The sequence below is a fragment of the Desmodus rotundus genome, chromosome 10, assembly GCF_022682495.2.
Source record: "Desmodus rotundus isolate HL8 chromosome 10, HLdesRot8A.1, whole genome shotgun sequence".
Lineage (NCBI taxonomy): Eukaryota > Metazoa > Chordata > Mammalia > Chiroptera > Phyllostomidae > Desmodus > Desmodus rotundus.
In genome coordinates this window covers 105,504,613-105,524,527 of record NC_071396.1, presented here as the reverse complement: position 1 = coordinate 105,524,527, position 19,915 = coordinate 105,504,613, and the positions used below count along the sequence as shown (strand labels likewise).

General features: G+C 46.9%; 1 protein-coding gene across 3 annotated transcripts; it reads right to left on the bottom strand.

Annotated features, from left to right (window-relative positions):
• Positions 1 to 413: 413 nt before the first annotated feature.
• On the bottom strand, positions 414 to 19,374 carry SERPINB5 (serpin family B member 5). Of its 3 annotated transcripts, none has more exons than XM_024580728.3 (7): positions 19,251 to 19,374; positions 12,749 to 12,923; positions 10,896 to 11,033; positions 8,743 to 8,860; positions 6,485 to 6,627; positions 4,271 to 4,438; positions 414 to 2,150 (listed from the first exon to the last, which is right to left on the bottom strand). In XM_024580728.3, exons 2-7 carry the CDS (start codon positions 12,914 to 12,916, stop codon positions 1,758 to 1,760), a joined length of 1,128 nt encoding a protein of 375 aa, XP_024436496.2. In that variant the 5' UTR covers positions 12,917 to 12,923; positions 19,251 to 19,374; the 3' UTR covers positions 414 to 1,757. The 3 variants fall into 3 exon arrangements, with proteins under 3 accessions (XP_024436496.2, XP_045043972.2, XP_045043973.2); XM_045188037.3 differs by having other exon boundaries at positions 12,749 to 12,943; positions 19,251 to 19,333; XM_045188038.3 differs by lacking the exon at positions 19,251 to 19,374 and adding an exon at positions 19,002 to 19,183.
• Positions 19,375 to 19,915: the final 541 nt, after the last annotated feature.

The window sequence follows — 19,915 nt, the reverse complement described above, 5'->3', positions numbered from 1 at the left end:
GGGCACCGGAAAAGGGCTGTGTTGAATATTAGGTTCAGGGACACCATAAGCAATTTAAAACAAATGCACAGGAGGAAAAAGAGCTTCGTGAGAAAAGAAAACATTTTACGCACACGCAGCTTACTTGATGAAATCGCGTTCTGAGGCTGAGCCCAAAAGCCTCCGTTTCAAAACACACTTGAATGTGACTGAAAGCCCTTCTGGGCCCCCCGGGATTCCCCCAGGGTGAAAGGGGATGGGAGGAGGAAGTGGGAGCTGGTAGACAGGGAGAGAAGCAGACCAGGAAACAGGGGCAGCAATGATTCTTGTGCCTTCTTATTCGACACAATCCCCCAGGAACGCTTTTCTAAACAGATGGCTTGGTTCTATGTTAAAGGGTAAATCTGACTTTATGGAAAAAGAAAAACAAGATGTGTCATTTAATAATACTTTATTGTCCATAGCATGAAAGGAATTGAATGTTGATCCTATGGAGCAAGAAGAAAGTTGAACCTATTTACAAGGAACGCCAGAGAAGAGGTGAGGAAGGATTGCCACAAAACCTTCCGTACATTAGTGCTCAGCGAATTAACACGTGAACTCGTAAGACGGATAACTTATCAAGTCAACGCTAAACAGGACTATCAATGCCCGTTACTGACTATCTGTAGTAACCAGCCCCACAGACTCGGAGAAAGTATGTGTCGAAGCAGTGGGAACACGTCAGCAGCCCCAGTTACACTGTCTAAAGGTGTAAGTGCTGTCCCCTCCACATCCCATTAGACAAAGACATTCAACAGTCATAACATTCTTTCACTGGCCACCACGAGAGAGTCCCTGCGTTTCAAGGCCCTGGTTGTCAAACATCCAAAGCCTTGGTGAGTCAGTTAGAAGCCCCACCCAGGAGTCTGTCCCCAACCACAGGACCAGGCGGTCATTCTATCAAAAGTAAAAATGAATGTTTAATTAGACCGGAGCTCCCCCTTTGAGGGGCGGGTGGCACATTGGCTACAATAAGTCTGTAATTCCTTATCCAGCATTCCAAGATCTCAGAAAGTTCTGAAAATGAAGCTTGTTCAGGAGCTGGTGGCATACACATTTGTCAGCAAAACCTGGCACTTAGAGGCTGCTTAGCGTCTTTATCCACTTTGCGTCAATATTCTACATTTTATGGCAGAAATGTCAAGGTGTCGACTTATACGGAGGGTGTTGTTCCAGACCCTTTTCATGGACTTCCGTAACATACAGGTTGTGCAAAATATTATGATCTTTCTAAAAGCCAAAAAAATCAGGGTTTACATTTGTCCCACATTTGTGGGGACCCACGGTAGCCTGAACATGCGCCCAAGTTTCACTAGAACTAGAAAGGTTTGGCAGATGCCCTGAACCACAGTTCCTTCCATCTTTCAGGGAGGTAAGTACGCCTGGAACATTCTGTATCCCAACAAAGGCAGGCAAAGCTCTGGGAATAAAATCCTACAGATCCTCCTTATAGGACTTTTCTTTGTGAAAAACTGTATTTCTGCCCATAACCCTAGCTACGTGACGAATAATGAATACCTATTTCCTTTTCTTTAAAAGCATTGTCTCTGATGGGTGGGAAGGGGTCCTAAAAGAACAGATTGGAGAAAGGCGCCTATTAGTGTGAGGGCTGCACATGACAAGTACCAGGGTGTTGCTCATCCAGCAATATTAACAATGTATCATGTTTAGAAAGTGATTCTCTAGATGCAGCGTTTACAGAAAAGTCAGCTGGGACTTAACCTGGGCTCTGCCACTTACGGAGAGCAGAACTTGCCAAAGAAAATGATGTTCCGAGTTTTGTTGTGCCTGACTATGTAAATAAACGGGTGGTCGGCATTGAACTCGTCTTTGTGCTGCAGGATCCGAGATCCCGGCACCTCGATGGAATCCCCGCCCTCTTCAGTTATTTCTAAGCACACTCTGTGAATGACCTGGGACAGGGCTGCTCCCTTGGTCTCTGACATTCCCGAGAAGTCAGAGGTATTCTCATTAAAGGTGCTTTTCAGCCCCAGGTTTTCCAGACTAGCCTTGGGATCGACTGTCTTTTCCACCTTGAATTTTGGAAGGGAGAGCTTGACTTTGGTGTTGGCCATGGTGCTGGGGTTGGTCCACTGCAAGATCGTCTCTGGGGTGAGCTCTTTTTCAACCTAAAGGACAAGAGGGAAAGAAAGTATTTTTTTAATTTCCAATGGTAAAAGGCCCTGTGGGATGGAGAACATGAGGTCGTTGTGAGCCCCATCTGGAAGCAGCACAGATGGACCATCACACATGGCATTGCCCTGCAGTTTTGGTGTTTCTCCCATAGAAGGTCCACCACCCGGCACTGGCCTCCACCCACCCTACAGCTACGGTCCCTGTGCACTGGAATTAGCACGGGCAGTTCTCGCAGGCTGTGGAGTAGCTTCGCTGAAACAAATGCATGGATCGTGGTGTTGTGTACATAGGAGTGAAACAGATGTAGAATCGTTTGCATATGTAATATTTCTTCGCATGCTTATTTTGATTTCACTACTAGAAAATCCAGAATACTCATGTACTTGGCATGACCTCCCATTTAATAACTCAAAACTACGGTAAAACTCTTTTAAGAATGAGAATTTGAACTGTTTGTGATCATTCTTTAAGATACTAGGTAACGAATGCATCCCTTTCGGTTGGTAATTTTTGTAAAATAAGAGATAAAAAGATAAATATATGAGGTAATGAGCATGTTCATAGACTGGATGGGAGGAGCTCTTTTCTAATTTATACATTTACCAAATCATCCTGCTGTACACTTTAAATTTCTTATGATTTTATTTAGTTACAGTTCAATAAATCTTAAAGATAACAGGTTATGTTCTTAACCTGCGCAAAAGCTGAGTATTCCTCTGTCATAACAGGAAGCCTCCACACCTGGGCTCCAATACAGGGGCCGCTGTGCGGCCAGGATGCCCCTGAACGTGACCGGTGAGGATGGAGAAACACTCTGTGTGTTAAATACACAACGGATTTCCAGGCAAAGGACATAAAACACCTCGTTAACAATTTTTACAGAGACTGCATGTTGAAATGATAGTATTTTGGAACTGTTGGGTTAAACAAAATATTTCATTAAATAATTTTAAATCAGAGATGTGAAATGAGGCATGACATGGTTTCATCATAAAATGCTTCACTGAGCAAATCTTCAGTCCTCCCTTCGGTTCTGTACTTTAATGTGAAAAAAACGATATGAGGATATCTTAAGCAAGGCAAGTGCGAGGCAGCTGAATAACGACTGATGGAGAAAATGAGGCGACGGCATGAAGTGGAGTAATAGAGAGAGACCAGTGAGTAAGAGAAGAATGGAGACAGATTTGAAACCCGGCAAACAAGGCGGTGGAGCAAGCAAACTGATAACTGAAGTCACAGCTAGGGTATGACCGAGTTAGTCAACCCTAGAGAGTCAGGGAGCCACTGAGGCGTGACAGGAACTACAGCAGGTGACCCCTGGGCTCCTCAAGGATTCCCTCCTTCTCCCTGGCCAGGATCGAGAACCTGCTGGAAGGTGGGGGATGGGGGGCAGGAGGAGGTGGCTGAGGGAGAACAGGGGATGCAGGTGAGGTTGCTGGAGCAGAGGGCAGGCTACATTACTCACAAGCAGGTAAAACCTCCACCGGGCGTGAATCTTGTGTCTCTAATAACCTGTATGAAATATGACGCATAATAAAACCTCATCTACATGTGTATGCACGAAAAGAGCTTTTCAAAACTCACAGAACACACAATGCACAGAGTGGACCCTAAAGCAAACTGTGGACTTCAGTGGATGACCACGTATCGACATTGGCTCATCACCTGTGTTTGTTAAACACAAGATGCTGAGGATAAGTGACTCTAGTCTGGACTTAAGACCACGGATTCCACCTTCCTGGGCTCAAACTCCTACTGAGTCTACGAACCACTGGCAACTCACGTGACTGTGGACCTGTTGCCTGCCCCTCTGTGCCTCGTGCCCTCATCACTGAGTGGCTACGGTGACAGTTTCTGACTCCTAGCCTGTTGTGAGAGTTCAGTGAGATAGCACACAGAGGGAATTCACAGTTCCAGGTGCGTGGTGAGTGCCAAATAAATGCCAGCTGATTTGAACATTAAGGAGGAAGACCCAGAAAGGACCACAAAGCCCTGGAGATGACAGAGCAAGTGACGTGTGGGGCAGGGCTTCGGCCCCTTGCACAGCCCCGCACAGCGCTGTCCACGGGCTCCGCCACGGCAGGGGGCACCTTGGCACTGCCACCCCCCTCACCTTCTCCAGGCCCGTGGACTCATCCTCCAGGTCCTTGGGCAGCAGGATGAGCATGCTGAGGTGCTTGTTTTGAAAAGGGAGCTCTATGACCTTGCAGTTGATGCTGTCGATGTTGCCCATGCAGAACGTGGCTTCCAGGCTCATCATCTGCACTGGCTTGGTGTCCGTCTGTAACAGCAGAAGAGCTCTGGACCACTTGCTTTTTACTCCCCACACGTGTGCATACAGATACGTATTTTATTTTTCCTCCATCAAAGACAGTGGCTTCTGCTTTCACACGCACACAGATATACACACACATGCACACACGTAGGAACACACATCTATTAATTTGCTCTTGTTATAATTCCATGAGACACCTCGAATATTTGTTCCCTCTCTTTGTAAGAGGAGAAAATCAGCCTCATTTGGCTGTTTTATTTTTAGGTCAGCGGTATGTGGGTGTGTGTGTGTGTGTGGGTGTGCGTGCCCGCCTTTGTCAGAACAAGCGCTGTACTAAACATTTAACACTACCACGTTGTGACTTTGTCTAGCCCTTAGAGGAGCCACACAGGACCTGAGGAAAGGCTCAGTAAAGTGACTCAGAAAGCTCAGGGGCTGACAAAAGCAACCCAAAGGAAACAAAGAGAAAGTACGCATCTCTGCATTCAAAAAGAGGGTGTGTCCCCACGAGGCGCTGAGTCGTGTTTTATTGCCTCGTTAGGTGAACCACAGAGATCAAGGGCATTCCAAAGCCAAGGACTTATATGTGGAAAGTCCAATGCAGTCTAAAGAGTGGAACGCCTTGTGCCCCGCATCTGAGACACGCCCCGCATGCAGGGTCAGTCTGTCCCTGCAGGCAGCTGTGAGGTGGCCCCTGAACTCCAGGGAGGTGAGCTGGGGAGAGGAAGTGGGTGAAGGGTCCCCAGGACCGTGGGTAATTTGAAGAGGCAAGCAGCCCTCTTGGCCGTGATTGTCCTCTCCCAGGGAAAATGCCCAGTGGGTCTTCTATAGGGACCCACGGTGGTCCCAAAGGCCAATCGGGTTTGTCTGCTGTTGCCTGTGTATCCAAATTGACCCTTAGGGACGGGTCACTGATTCACCAAACAGTGGTGAGCACCTACTACTGTACCAGAGCTGGGCCAGGAATTATAGAAACTGAGAGGACTAAGGCATTATCCCTGCCTTTACAAAGCAGAGCTCTGGATAAGAAAATAAATAATTAGACTTCATTACGGAATGTGTGCTTGGGGCAGGGGTGGGGAGGTGGGGCTGAACATAAAATTGTGTTTGTACAAAGGAAAAGTACCAAAAGCCGGTCCAGCTAACTCAGGTATAAATTGTATCTGGGGGTCTTTTCTTCCTGGGTTCTAGTGTGAAGGAGGTGCTGTTATCATATTTGGCAAAAACAAATGTGATTAATGCTTGGTGCTCAAAGTGCTGGAAGAAACCTGAAAACTAGAATGGATGCACAGGAGCTACAAGGTAATGTGCCACCTTCAGGTACTGTGCTTCCTGAAGCCTCGGTTTCTGTCTGCGTTCTTAGCCCAAGTCAGATCTCGTCACATGAGACCAAATTACATCCTCATCACACAGACTCCTGGGGTTGCCTGGATCCTCGAATGAAACGGGGCGAATTCCCAGTCTCAGTTCTCCAGATTGCAGTGTGGGAGACGTACTCTACCTATTGCCATGAATTCTTTCTCACAGAGGTTATGGCCTCATCATTCACTCAGTAGTATTAAGAGGACTTCCCTGCAAAACAGGTTTCTCATTCTTCCCCACAACAATGCCCAGAGCAGCAGCTGAGTGAGCTGTGCGTTCTCCTCTGCAGCCAACAAGTACCTCAAAGCACCTTATAAATTAAAGTATCAGAACCATTTACTTCACTACGAACAGAAGAGATTCTCAAGTGGCCCAGGTTTCAGGATGATTCAAAGGCCTCTGAGGTTAGAACTTGGTTTCTTTGCCTTTCTTGCTAATGGTCCCAATTATTTGTAGCCACTTTCCAGTGGGCTATTTAGTTTCACCCACTGGGCTGTAGACTTCAGCAAGTTCTCAGTCAACCCAGGCTCTTAGAACATTCTGGAGAAGAGCGACGTTCTCTGGATTATGGTTCCTTTTCCACCAGAGAAGGCACACCACTCTGTGCCTTAATTCCCCTCATTTGAGTGAGCTCCTGCGGTCCTCCCTGTTGCTATCATTTTTCACCCTTTGACACACTGCCCCACCTACCTTGTTGACGCGGAAAGGGCATTCTTTGGTTTCCGATTCAGGGAACTTCTTCATCCACTTTCCAACGAAGTAGGCAGCATTGACCACAAGGAGTTTGGTCTGGTCACTTACACTGTTGGTGGATAAAATGTCCTCAAAGTGGCCTGCAAGCAATTTTAGGAAACCGCAAATTACACAGGGTTATTCTTCCCGAGCTCACGTGCTGTCCACTCACTGGGGATTTACCACTCGCCAGGGCCACACCTGGTAGGGGCTGAGAGCCAGACCACCTCGTTTCAGAAGGACTCCTTTCTTGGCTTCTGTCTCCCCACAAGTGGACTTACCAAAGCCTCCTTGGGAGGAGAATGAAGGGGGAAGGAGGGAAATGAAGAGGAGGAAGAAGAAAAACTCAAGCTACCACATGCCACAGATTCATGTACACGCTATCACGTATTCCTCCCCATTTTACAGATGGGGAAGCAGCGACTTCATCCGCAGTCACTCGCCCAAGATGGCACATGAGCAACAGTGGATTCAGGACTGGAGGCCTGTGCTCTGGACTGAAAACGCACTAGCGCTCACTTTACACCTGGCCCAGGCTCTCGTTTTCATGTGCATTAGCTCCCGTCTCTCACAAATATCCTGTAAGGCAGAGGTCATTATCCCCATTTCACAGGTGAGGAAACTGAGGCTCAGCGAGGCAACGGGGTTTTCTAGTTCACTCAGCTGGAAAGCAGGTCTGAGCCAGGACAGGACGCTCCTCTTCACCCCACAGCTGCACCGCCTCCCCGAGTCGCCCAGGTGTGGGCAGGGCGGTCAGTCTGCACCAAGGTCAGCTGGCTCAACCACAGCTGTGGTTGCTCCGGAGCTCAAATTCCCGGCAGCAGAACAGCTCAGTGGTAGCAGCCCCCCCGTGAAATTAAGCCCTTGTATTTCAATAGCACTGACAGGTTTTGCAAAGGATTTCCATTTACCTAATCTCTAAAAGCAATGAAAAAATGTTCTTGGGTAAGGACTAAAAAATAAAAAATTCTAAAAGCAAAACTGTTACATCAATTGAAACAGGGGCTGCTTTTTGCTTATAATTGTGTTTGACCTGATGTTAAACCGTTTTTTTTCTTTACCGAGGAAGGCACAGGACTTCATTTCAACAACGGAAACATGTGCATGCATACATGTGTGTGTGGACATACGTATCTGTGGCTACCACCTCCCCGCTTGCCCACCACATTATCTAAGTTAATCCTCACGACAACCATGTAAAAGCTACATTAGATACCACATGCCCCATTTTACAGCTCAGTAAACTGAGGCTCCAAATGGCTCAGCTGACAAGGGGCCGAGTCTGGGTCTGACTCTGAGGTCGTGAAGACTCCAAGGCCATGTTCCTCCCATACCCGCACCCTGCAGTGACAGCCCAGACTCTGCCACCCCCGAGTCCTCATCGCAACAGGGCGGCTCTGGCCGTTCAGACAGGAAGTGCGTGTCCCTTGCCCCAGAAGCATGTCCCTCACTAGACTGCAATAGTGCCTGAAATATCCATCACTACCTTTCACTCCTTCACAACTAGGCGCCGCATCCCAGCTGGTGCCTCCTGATGTAAATATAAATATGTTCCTGGGAACGGGGACGTGGATGCTGATCTGCACTCAAAAAGCATCTTACTTCCAAGTCTCTTCGAGAAGAACGTCAGTGGAGGGAGGGTCCAGGGAACGTAGAGGCCCGGGGGAAGCACAGAGCCAGCGGCAGGACTGGGCAGATGCTGCAGCAGAGACCAGGGGCTATCAGAGGGCCCAAGGGGGCGGGAGGGGTGGGGCCAAGGACATGTTTCTGTCCTCTATGATTTGTTTTTTTATAAGTACAATTGATTGCCTAAAACTCTCTACCCCCTTATTCTGTAATGAACTTGCAGAATATTTGAGCTAAAAGTGGTCTCAGGGATCATCCAAACCCTTCATTTCCAGGTTGAAAAACTGGATTTGTGACTTGCCCCAAACCATACTTTGTCAGAGGCACAGCAAGAAGGGCGTGGGGCAGCTCATCAGAGAGCAAGGCAAGGACGCTAAATAAAACAGAAACACCAGGAATTTCTGCCAAGTGAAAAGATGATGGAAGAAAGGCCCAGAAAGCCAAGTTGTTGGAATGGCTTGATGGGCGAGAATTCAGCTTCTGAACCGAAAACCTCGCAGGGATCCGCCAGGTGTTCGAGGTTCTGCTGAGCAGGAAGATTCATGGGAAGGCGGGTAGAGATTTAGAGCAGGATAAAGAAAGATACTTGCCGTCTGTGAGATCCTTAATTGAGTTGTTGATCTGACCTTTCGTTTCTTCCAACTTATCTTTGAAGTCAACAGTTTCCATTTCCTTCGCGTAGGGTCTCTTCGTGGAGCTGACGAACTCCTGAAAGGCAGCCGGTTCATGAAATCTCAAGGTGCTTAAGGGTCTGTAGTGAAACTCTCAGGCTGTCACCCGGTCTAAGGAAAGGACTTTTAAGTGTCTGTTACTATGAATACACTTTCAGAATCTGAACCACAAGGTAAACTGAAACCTCATGCAGAAATCAGTAACTTTTCTTTGTATTGAGCGTTTCCTTTCTTTAATTCCAAGACGGTATCAATTATTAAATGCATTCATCAATTTAATATCAACTTTGGGGGAAAGAAGCACCATGCTAAATGTACGTAACAGTTCATGTATGATTTCAGAAATGTTAAAATGTGTGTACACGGATGTGTCTTCGAATGGAAGAAGTGTACAGAAAAGAGAACTTTATCAGCAGAAAACTCTACTCTCACTGAAACAAATATTCTTGCTACAGACTCTTGCTACTCAAACTGTGGCCCAAGAACAAAAGCCTCCACATCATCACCCAGGACTGGGTTGGAAGTGCAGAACCTCAGAGCCCCAGAGCTGCTGAATCAAAATGTGCCTTTTATCAAGATGCCAGGGTTATTCACCTGCACCTTCAGTTTGAGACTGTGGAGAACACAACAGTGAGCCTAATTCTAATGCTTGTTGAAATGCAAAACCCTAAATCCCACCTCTATTTATTTTGATTCAAGTGACCTGAGGCCAGGAACTTGCCCTTTTCACACCCAGGTAGCTCTGCTGCAGGTGGCCCTCCTCATACCGCACTGTCTGCACCATTACCAGTGCTAGAGAACCAATAGGAGCCATGGAAAGCAGTTGAAATAAAATTCCTTGCAAATCCTGGTTTGGCTGAAATAATTCGAAATGTTGAATAGAAGTTCAACCAAATTAAACATAGCTGACTAAATATCCAAACACAGGGCTCCTTCAGTTTCTTCAGAGCAGCTTTGGCCTTAGCCAATTTGATTCTGTTCATTGCAACCCAACCTCGGGACCAAGTGTTGCCCTTGACCGAGAGAATGGGGGCCACCGCAGAACATGGGAATCTCAGCAAGATGAATGGCCTCCGCCGTCCTCAATGCCAGCAACAAGGTGTATTTAGCATCTCCTTAAGAACTACCTAAGGGGCTTTTACATTTTTTCTATACCCAGGCCCCAACTCACATCTCAATATTTTATTTTATTTCCCCGAGTGATCGTTGGAAGGAAAATGGCCATGTCTTCAAACAGGAAGAATAAACTCACAACCATGTCCAGTGACCAATGTCCTCAAAATACCTCAACCAGAGAAACAAAGAGCTACTACACAAAGTAATAAAACTACGGTAAAATATTTAACTGGTAGTCTACCTTTTAGGTTTGGAAAGCTTAAAGTTCTGACCATCCAAACAAATTGAATCAACTCTGTATTACTAACATAGGGAATGAATTTCTTTCATGTAGTCTAGGGTGCTAACTATGTGTTTCAAGTACAGATTTTTTAAATACTATGTTATACTCTGGGATCAAAGTTAAGGGCAGTACAGTGTTCTTTATGAGATTATTTCAAGAAATGGCCGAAATTAAACACCCAGAACAACCTGTATAGACACCCTCGTGAGCAGCCTAGGAAAACAAACAAAAATAATTTGTGACTGATGAGAACTGTTGATTCGTACAGTTATTACTTTTCCTGTTGACTTTGAGAAAGTCAGGAGACTGTTGTGTGTGCAGACAATGAGGTGGGGGGAACTTGAAATGTTGTCCAGGCTGAGTGCCCACCCTGCTGTTTGAGGAGAAAGGTGTAAATCGCGAGTTGACTTGCATCTACAGAGATCATTATAACACACTCCATTCTCCATTTCTCTGAGTGAGGAAGCCAAGGGGAAGGGTAGGATCTACGGTTGTTCAAGAGGGAACAGGGAGGCCCTCGAGCTTCTCCCTGTTTTGAGCTAGAAGATGTGACTACAATGGAATCCCATTAAATTCAACCTCCCCACTAGGACTGACTTATTTTAATTAGCCTCAAATCATACATGAGCATCCTAGAAGTGAGTTTTACTGGAAATGGCATTGAACGACTTACTGTGGAAGGATTCAGGGACTTGTCCACATAGAGCCGTTTGATTAGCTTCAGCGAGTAGAAGGAACTAAGTTTGTTTACATCCGATGTTACTGTTTGAAATCCAAAGGGCACGTCTTTGACATTTTCAAAATGAAAGACCTGTGAAGAGAAAAAAAAAATTCCATGACCCATGAAGCATCGTGTCTACCCACTGCAGTGGCACATGGTAACTGTCACCCTCCGTGGGGAATGCACTCTCTCCCTGCTCCATTGTCCCACGAGGCACGGCTTCTCAACCTCCGCACTGCTGATGTTTGGGGCAGGATATTCATTCTTGCCAGGGCAGGGCGCTGGGCACTGTAGAATGTTTAACAGCATCTCTGACCTACTAGGTACCCTTTGTGACAACCAAAAATGTCTCTGATCACTGTCAAATATCCCCAGAGAGTGGGGGGCAAAATTGGCCCCATTGAGAAACTGCTGTTAAGTACTCATCTCTGGATTTAACTATAGGGAGAATTGGCCCTTGCTTCAAAATGACACCTCCAACGCTCATACAGAAAGCTTTCCGAACTTGGAAAAAGAGTGAAACGGGGTAATAATTTCCATCTAATTTAGACGCATGAAGAGAGAGAAGACTGGCAAAATAGAGAGTCATTAGGCAGTTATCAGACTCCAGCATAGAGGTGCCTCTAGCCCCTTCAGTTCCTCTGACAAGCGCCCAATGGGCCCATGTGTCGTTTATAGTGGGCCGCCCCCATCCACAGTGGGCTGCCCGGGGTGGGCCACCCGGGGTGGGCCAGAGTCAGACAGCCTGGCCTTGAGCCCCAGCCTGTGTCCACTAGAAATATAATGTAGCCCAACTCCGCAAGGCTTCACTTTCCCCTCTGCAAACCGGACTGGGAATACCTACTACTTTCAATTTCAATAATTTGAGTGCCCTCAATTTCAAGTGTAAAGTTTTCACTTGTCATGACCCAAACAACACTTCATGGCTCATACTTTCTGGGGATTTATAGATACAAGGATTTGCTCCCCGTTTAAATGCTATGAGCTCATGCAAAGAAAGATTCTCTTGAGCCTCGGATGATCAACATAAGAATAATAATGGAACAGAGTTAGAAGGGCATTCATATACTGTCTAAAAGTAAATGGGGGGAGGGGCAGAAACAGGTGGGGCAGAAGTAAAAAGGTACCAAGTTCCAGCTACAAATAAGGCATGGGGATGCAATGTACAGCGTGATGACTAGAGCTAATAATGCTGTATTTCATATTTGGAGGTTAAGAGACTAGACCTTGAAATTGCTCATCACAAGAAAAAGAAATTCTGTAACTGTGAATGATGATGGATGTTAACTAGACTTATTGTGGTGATCATTTTGCAATATATACAAATACTGAATTATTACGTTGTACACCTAAAACTAACATTGTGATGAATGTCCATTATACTCCAATAAAAATAATAGTAAAGCATGGTGCTATAAATAAATTTTGTGCATAAGACAGGAATATAGATTTATACTTTCTGGTCAGGGCATTTGCGGTGGAACATTCAATAAGCACCACCCTCATCGATTGTCGCGGTAGAACACATACAAAGATACCAGGTGACTTGCCAAAGGCCACTCGTTAGTGGAAATCTTGGGATTACCTAGCAGACCCCTGGGTGCCCCCTCAGACACGGTGCCCAGGTCGCAGGGCAGATAAAGGAGCTTTCTTTCACGTTTAGAAACAGAGGGAGAGTGTGAGAAGGGGCCCAACTCTCCCTCCCGAGCGACTCTGGCCACACAGCCCCACGCGCTCTTCCCTATCTCTGCCTGCATTTTCTAGTAACTGTTCCCTCTCCAAGCAGACACAGGCGCGGGGCTTACCTGTCCGATTTCATTGGCTGTGTCACCTTTGGCTCCTACTTGCACTAGGGACAGGGAGGTGGAGAGACAGATGGGAGAGAACAGGACGTTGCCCGCCGGCTCCTGTTCACACAGCTTTTTGAAGAGGTCAACTGCAAAAGCCGAGTTTGCCAGCTGCAGGGCGTCCATGGTGGGCCTGGAACAAAGGACAAGGGCCTTTAAAGTGTTTTCACCTGCCTTCTGCCAACCCAGTGAGAATCCCACCTAAACAAAGCACCGGCCTACGGTAGACAAGAGGAAGGAACTGTCCACAAAAGGCAATTGTAAAGGCCGGTAGGGAAGAAACTTCTGGGCAAATGCCCCAAGGGCTGAATGGTGCAGCACGCAAGGTGTCTGTGGGCACAGCCCTGCCCGGAATCCTCAAATTCAGGCGTAGCGGCCCCGTGGCCATTTTCGAGAGCCAAACGCCCACACCTCTTCCTCCGCCAGTGGTCAGAACCGTTGACGGCACTGATCAGAATCACTTGGTTTTATTTATCCACATTGTGTCAATTAGGATGTAGGTTAAAGCATACAAAATTGACATTTCTGTACCTCAAAAGCAGCTGAATCACAGCAGTTTTGTGTGGTTCGGTTTGATAATTACTAAGTGTTTGGGTTGAATTGTTGTCTCCCCCAAAAGATATGCTGACATCCCACCCCTGGCTACCAATGAATGAGACCTTATTTGAAAATAGCATCTTTGCAGACTAAAGGAACTTCAGGTTGTTGGGGTTGCCCTCATCCAACATGACTGGTGTCCTGCTCAGAAAGAACAGGTGAAAGACACGGACAGACACTCACAAGAGGGAGGTGACATGACAGCCACACAGGGAGAGGCCAGGTGATGACAGAGGCAGAGACTGGAGTGACGCTTCTGCAAGCCAAGGAACCCCAGGGACACCCAGAAGCTAAGAGAGAGGCGAGGAAGCAGTCTCCTAGGGCTAAGGAGCACGGCCCTGCCGAGACCTTGACTTCAGACTCTGGCCTCCAGAACTGTGGGAGAATCCGTCTCTGTTGTTCTAAGTCACCCAGTTTGGAACACTTGGCCACGGCAGCCCTAGGAGACCACTACGGTAATGCCTCAGTAGGGCACCCGGCACATAGCAACGTTCCATGTACAGAAGCTGTTACTGTTTTAGGAGTTAATACATTTTAGAAGACCCTGTACATGGCACCATAAGGACCAACTCAGTTCCTTCTCCCAGGAGTTTGCAATCTATTTGGGCAGATATGTGGAAAGTAAGTAAAACGCAGGACTGCCCAGTGCCTTACGAGCAGCACACCAAGTCCAGTGGCGTTCAAGGAAAGGAAGAGAGGGCATCTCCGCTGAGAGTAGGGAAGCTGATTAAGTGGAAAGAGTGTGAGTGGGCCTGGGTCTTATCTGAGAACTCTCTCATTCCGATGTTGGCATCCTCTCTGCGGTGTCCATTGACCCCTGGCAGTCCCTACGACCCTTTCAGCTGGTTCATGAGGTCACCACTGTTTCCATAACAATACTTAGCCACCGTTTGCCTCGCCACGCACGATCTCTCCTAAATATACAGTGGAGTGTCCCAGAGGCGGGATGGTGGGTCCTCTGTGAACCCAAATGTGAAGGAGACCGCAGAAATGAACACCAGTGCTGTGCTCCCCTACGTTTCTTCGCTTTAGGAAACAGTTGTTTTTTCCGTTGAAATATGGTATCTACGTTAATGTGTAATGGTGACATTGCTTTTTATTTATTTTTTGTTTTTTATCGAATTTATTGGATTGACATTAGTTAATAAACTTATGTAGATTTCAGGGGTACCTGAATTCTATAATACATCATCTGTATATTGTATTGAACACATTTGTGTTCACCACCCAAAGTCAGGTCTCCTTCCATCCCCATATATCCCCCCTTACCCTCTTCTACCTCCCCCACCCCCCTGGTAACATTATCATTATTTTAATGATTAGTAAATAAATATTTCAAACTGTCTCCAGTTTTAATTTCTGACTTGGTACATACTGATAGATATTACCAACATTTTGTTAAAAAGAAAAGAAAAACAGGGGAAAGATGGGGAAGGGTCAAGTAAAGGAACATGTATAAAGGACCCATGGACAAAGACAACGGGGGGAGGGGAAGGGTTGAATGTGGGAGGTGGGTAGGGCAGGGGAGAGTAATGGGGGGGAAAATGGGGACAACTGTAATTGAATAATTTTTTTAAAATTTTAAAAAGATGATGATAATGGCAACTTAAAAAAAGAAAGAAAAGAAAAGAAAAAGAAAAATAGATCCGCAGTCATCGGAACAGTGTAAAGCGGTCCAGAGATTTAAAAGTTTGAGAGCTGCTTTTCTAAAGAAAGTTCTGCCTCTCAGTCCTGTAGTTACTGATCGAGCCTGGAGTTCCTGGGATAAATCGAGCAGTCAGGCACAGCTCTTTCCAGAAGCCGAGCTGAGCTACGTGGACTCGCCAGGCTCTGCCTGACCCAGGACAGTGTGTTTCTGAGGAGCATAGACTGATGTTAATGGCCCTCAGTGACTAGTGCACAGACGAAAGTTTGAAGCCCAAATCCATCAGGCACTGTGCAGTCGTGCGCACAGAAGCGGAGAGCGACCCTGACACTGAAGGTCGTCGGGTGGGGCATGCTCCCTGGCATCACCACTCGGGACACAGTGCTTCCTTCAACCGGACCCAAGGACGACCTCGAAGTAATCTGCTGAAGGAGTTCGACTGCAAAAACCTCAAAGGGTATCAAAGGGTAAGGAAATGCTCGTGTTACCCTTTTGTTCCACCGAGGCATTATTCTATCATTCACTATCACACTTTGAGATCCATTTAGTCTAAGCAGCTCCATCTGAGTGCAAGCTCATCGTGGCTTTTAGGACAGTTAATTACACAACACAGTCAACACTGTGTTGTAATTCAAGGCGTAGATTCAGATCCCTGTGGGGGAACGCCAACCAGCACAACCCTGACAGGTGAGGCTTTCCCGTGGGTGGCAGAACCTCCTTTGAAAGAGTCCCTTCCTTTGCATGAGAGTCCTCAGTGCCTGAGTGCCACAGACCCGCCTCCCCATCCAGGTGATGGGTCCCCAGTGACCTGAAACCACTGTGAAGCTGATCTAGACTAAGGTGGTTCAAGGGCTGACCTGGACCTCGGCCAGCGGCCACCTCACCATGTTGCAATGCAATCAAAGAATTGAAACAGACCTCAGCAACATGGGCAACGCAGACAGGAAAATGCATCGGGTTTCTACACGGGCCATTTACGTAGCCAATGCTATAAAAATTACGGTGCAAGAGTAGAAATGAACAAGACCTACAGAGTAAATTGACCTGTCTAATGACTTCTGTTCAGAGTGCTAAAACTGCTACAGACTCTTTCATTTTATTATCACTCTGTTACAGCAAAAACTTCTTTGGTCTCCATGAAAACCTTCCAATGATTGTAACAAGCAGAGAAGTTCATTTATGGCTCCAATGTAGAAAACACTGTGTGTTTTTTGTCACTTAAAACTTTAAAAAGCACTTTTTTTTTTAATCAAAGAAGAGTGAGGTGGAAATTTAAGTAGTAATACAAATGTAACAAAGGAACAACAAAGAGCTGTAAGAATGTATCACTAGGTGGCCTGGTTTTTTGCAATATGTCTTCAAATCATAAACCATAAAGTGGGGCGAGATCTTGACGTGGACCTCGTCTGGCTCCATTCCTTCATTTTACAGAGGAGAAAAGTAAGGCATACAGAGATGAAGTGATCCTCCAGGCCTCCCACGCAGGGAGTGAAAGTGGTAAAACCAGCCCTGGCGTTCACTTCTCCCAGCGCCCACTTCTCCCAGCACCCAGCCAGGTGCGTCCGACCGCACCTCACCCCCAGCCTCGGCCATAGTCTGCACAGGTGTTGGTGTGCTCACAAGTCCAGCATTCTAAAACTCCCATGTGTCCTGAATTCCCCTTTGGAGATACCAAGATACTTGGCATGTTTTTTTTTTTAATCAACACAAACTTCTTTTTGTTTTCCTCCTTGAAGAGTCTCTTGTTCTCTTCCTGCCATTTATGTTGCAAATGATTAATGGGATGTCACTTTCATTGAATAAGTATTCACTGAGTACCGAAAGCATGTCAGGCACTGAGTTAGGCGTTAAGACGTCAAAGGTGAACCCAACACGGGTCCGGCCTCCACTCAGCTGTCAGCCTAGTGGTGTGACGTGTGCAATGAGTCCCGAGTATTTTCATGGCAGGGCGGGTGGCAAGCTGCCATGGGAACCCTTTTGAGAGAGAGCTCATTTATACTAGAAACCTCAGCGAGGTCTCCTCAGAGGCAGTGGCAGCTACGTAAGTCACACTAAAGGTGAGTCCTAAAGACAAGTAGGAGTTAACTATGCAAAAATGCAGGCCAACAAGACCCGACACAACTCGGAGACTGCAAGCAAGCCCAGATGAATGGAGAAGCGTGCACCAGAATGTAAGGAGGAGCAGGCGTGCTCACTCCCCGAGACTTACAGCTGCTCACTGGCCCCCTGTGTAAAGACGCCTAAGGTTTTTAACACATCTAAGCCAATGGCCCTCAACCTCATTGTCCGCAGACCACTGGGTGAGAAAAACGCGCACACATCCCACTCCGCCTGGGACCGTCTTGGTGGATTTCTGCTGTGCTGACACGCCTCCTTCATTCTCAGTCAGGCTGTGTTTTCAGCAATATATATGTTCACAGACTTCCTGCAGACCACCACCCCCCTCATCTACACACATGTGCACATGCATACACACAGCCAGGTGCACAGTTTTTTCTTTCCCTAAAACCCTTTCACTGTGTCAGGCTCTTGTGGACATCACTCACCCCAACCTGCCTCATCTTACACATGAAGAAAAATGCGAAGGACAAAAATCTCTTAAGTATTGGGTGTAATCCATCCTCAGGCAATGGCCTTGGGAAAGCTTGCCCACTAGAATAACTATTAGGGAATGTCTGAAAACATAGCCTCTGATGTCTGTACTCCGACTTCAAGAGGAAGAACACCGGAGCCCAGTTAAGAAGATGGGAGACCTTGCAGTTTCTGCAGTGGGAAAGAACGTCAGAGGATTACAGGAAGTGACAAAACACGTACTTTGGAGAGATTTGTTAGCAGGAAAGGACGACGCTGCTATTAACAATAAGATCAAGTTCCTAATTTCCAATGGCAAGAGAACCCCTTCTTTGCTCCGAGATTCTGAGACATCATATCTGCTCCTATTTGTTTAAACGCCCCATCTTGACCATTTAATCATCCCGCTGGTGGCTAACAGTCAATGAGAGCCAGACCGGCCAGGCCAGCGTGACCAAAATTGCTGAGGCTGCAACGCTCCAAGGCAACCCACGCCCCAGAGGGATTGAAGTGGCAGAATTCAAGGCATTAGGAAGCAAAGGTGTAAACCTGCTGAGTCATTTTCTGTGGAGAAGCCTGTGTTCAAGCAGGCTTGCACCCCTGCAGCCATCACGGAACTCAGCAAGTCCTTGCACCTATGGTGGGGGCTGAAGCTGGTGACCCACCCAATTCTATTAAAAACCCTTTGAGTGACTTGAGAGACGTGGGGAGTGGAAAGGCCACTGAGAATACCCACAGTGTCACGAAAACGTCTGCAAGCTGTGAGTTTGAAGGTGTCAGTTCTACTGATCTTGCCACGTAGAAGCTGTGTGACTCAGCCAGCCACGCCACCTCTGTGAGCTGCCTGAGATGAAACCCGTCCAAGACCCCTCCGCCCTGAATCTGAGCCCACGGAACAACCTGGCTCGTTCAGCTCATCTCTCATATGGTCCACTTAAATGAAGCCATAAAAGCAGTAGCATCTATAAAAAGAAACTATGAGCCAGCAACCTGTTTGAAAAGTTGTCCAAGAACACACATGTGAAATCTGGAACTTGTTTCAAGTATCCTGAAACACAGAAACAGGGAGAGAGAAAACGTTCTGCCTTAGGAGAACGCAGTTTCAAGTAAATGAACACTCACTAGAGGTTTAAAAATGCCAAAAGGAAGAGCAGTTTTAAAGTCTGAATCTCAACCCCACAAAGCCAGCCAGGAAGGTGAGGCAGACACTCTAATGAGCCTCTACTTTCTCCAGGTTTTGAGTACCAGCCTTTTCTGGAGTAAGCATTGCGAAATTCATTCTTAATTCCAAGATCGGGCTGAAAGTGTGTTCAGAAATAGTTTCTCTCCTGTCAATTACTGCGGCGCCCCCCGCCCACCACCTAACCTCCCAGCCATGCTATTTCTTCATAGTCTTACCTTGTATGGCTAAGTGATTTCTCTCCCTACCTGGCACTTTGCTTCCCAAAGGCCTGAGAGCTGGAGATGCTGCCCGAGGTGGAAGGTGCCAGTGACGGGCAACAGTCACCAAGCCAACAGCCTATTCTTGAAAATCACCCATTCTGTCGACGTTCTTCACCATCTTGAATGAGCTCAAACGCCTCTTTTGTTTCAAAGAATTGCCCTAAACAGGAAAATCGTCAGTCCTACTACCTCCACTCCGCTTACCTGGAGTTACAGTTATGCTGGAAAACACAGAGCAGGGAAGAGGAAGTCGAGGCTCAGAAGGCCCTGGATGTGGAAGCAGCTCTGTGATAAGACACACCAGCTTGCTCACCTGAACCCCGGCCACGCCCGCTGGCCACGCCCCATCCGCGCTCTCCGCCCCTCCCACTTCTGCGCCTCAGCTCTTACTCACGTCTCCTGGCAGCTTCTCCACGCTTGAAGAAATCATTCAGGCTGAAGTTGCTGCTTCCTGGGCAGCTTCCAAAGCCCTCCAACGTGCTCAGGCAGGAAAGGGCTCTCACAACGCTGCCTTGGCCCTAATACGTACACATCTAAGGGCAACCTAGTAGCCCACGTGAGAGCGGGAGGTGAAATATTATATGAAATAGAAGGCTTATGGGATGGTCGTACATAATTCATACTTCTCAAACACGGCCTTGCCACAAAGAGCACCCTAACCTCTGTCCTTTCCATGTAAGTCCCAGTGGGTCATTCTGTTAGAGCCAAAGAGGCAGCTAGCTACCTATTAAACAAAAAAGTGCTCACAAAAGAAAGAAGAGGATGTACCAATTAAATTATACTTAGCAAAATATACAATACCAAATTGATAAGCGAATTGTTTGAAGTAAACCAAATCGCCACATGTTACACATAAAACGTGGTGATTT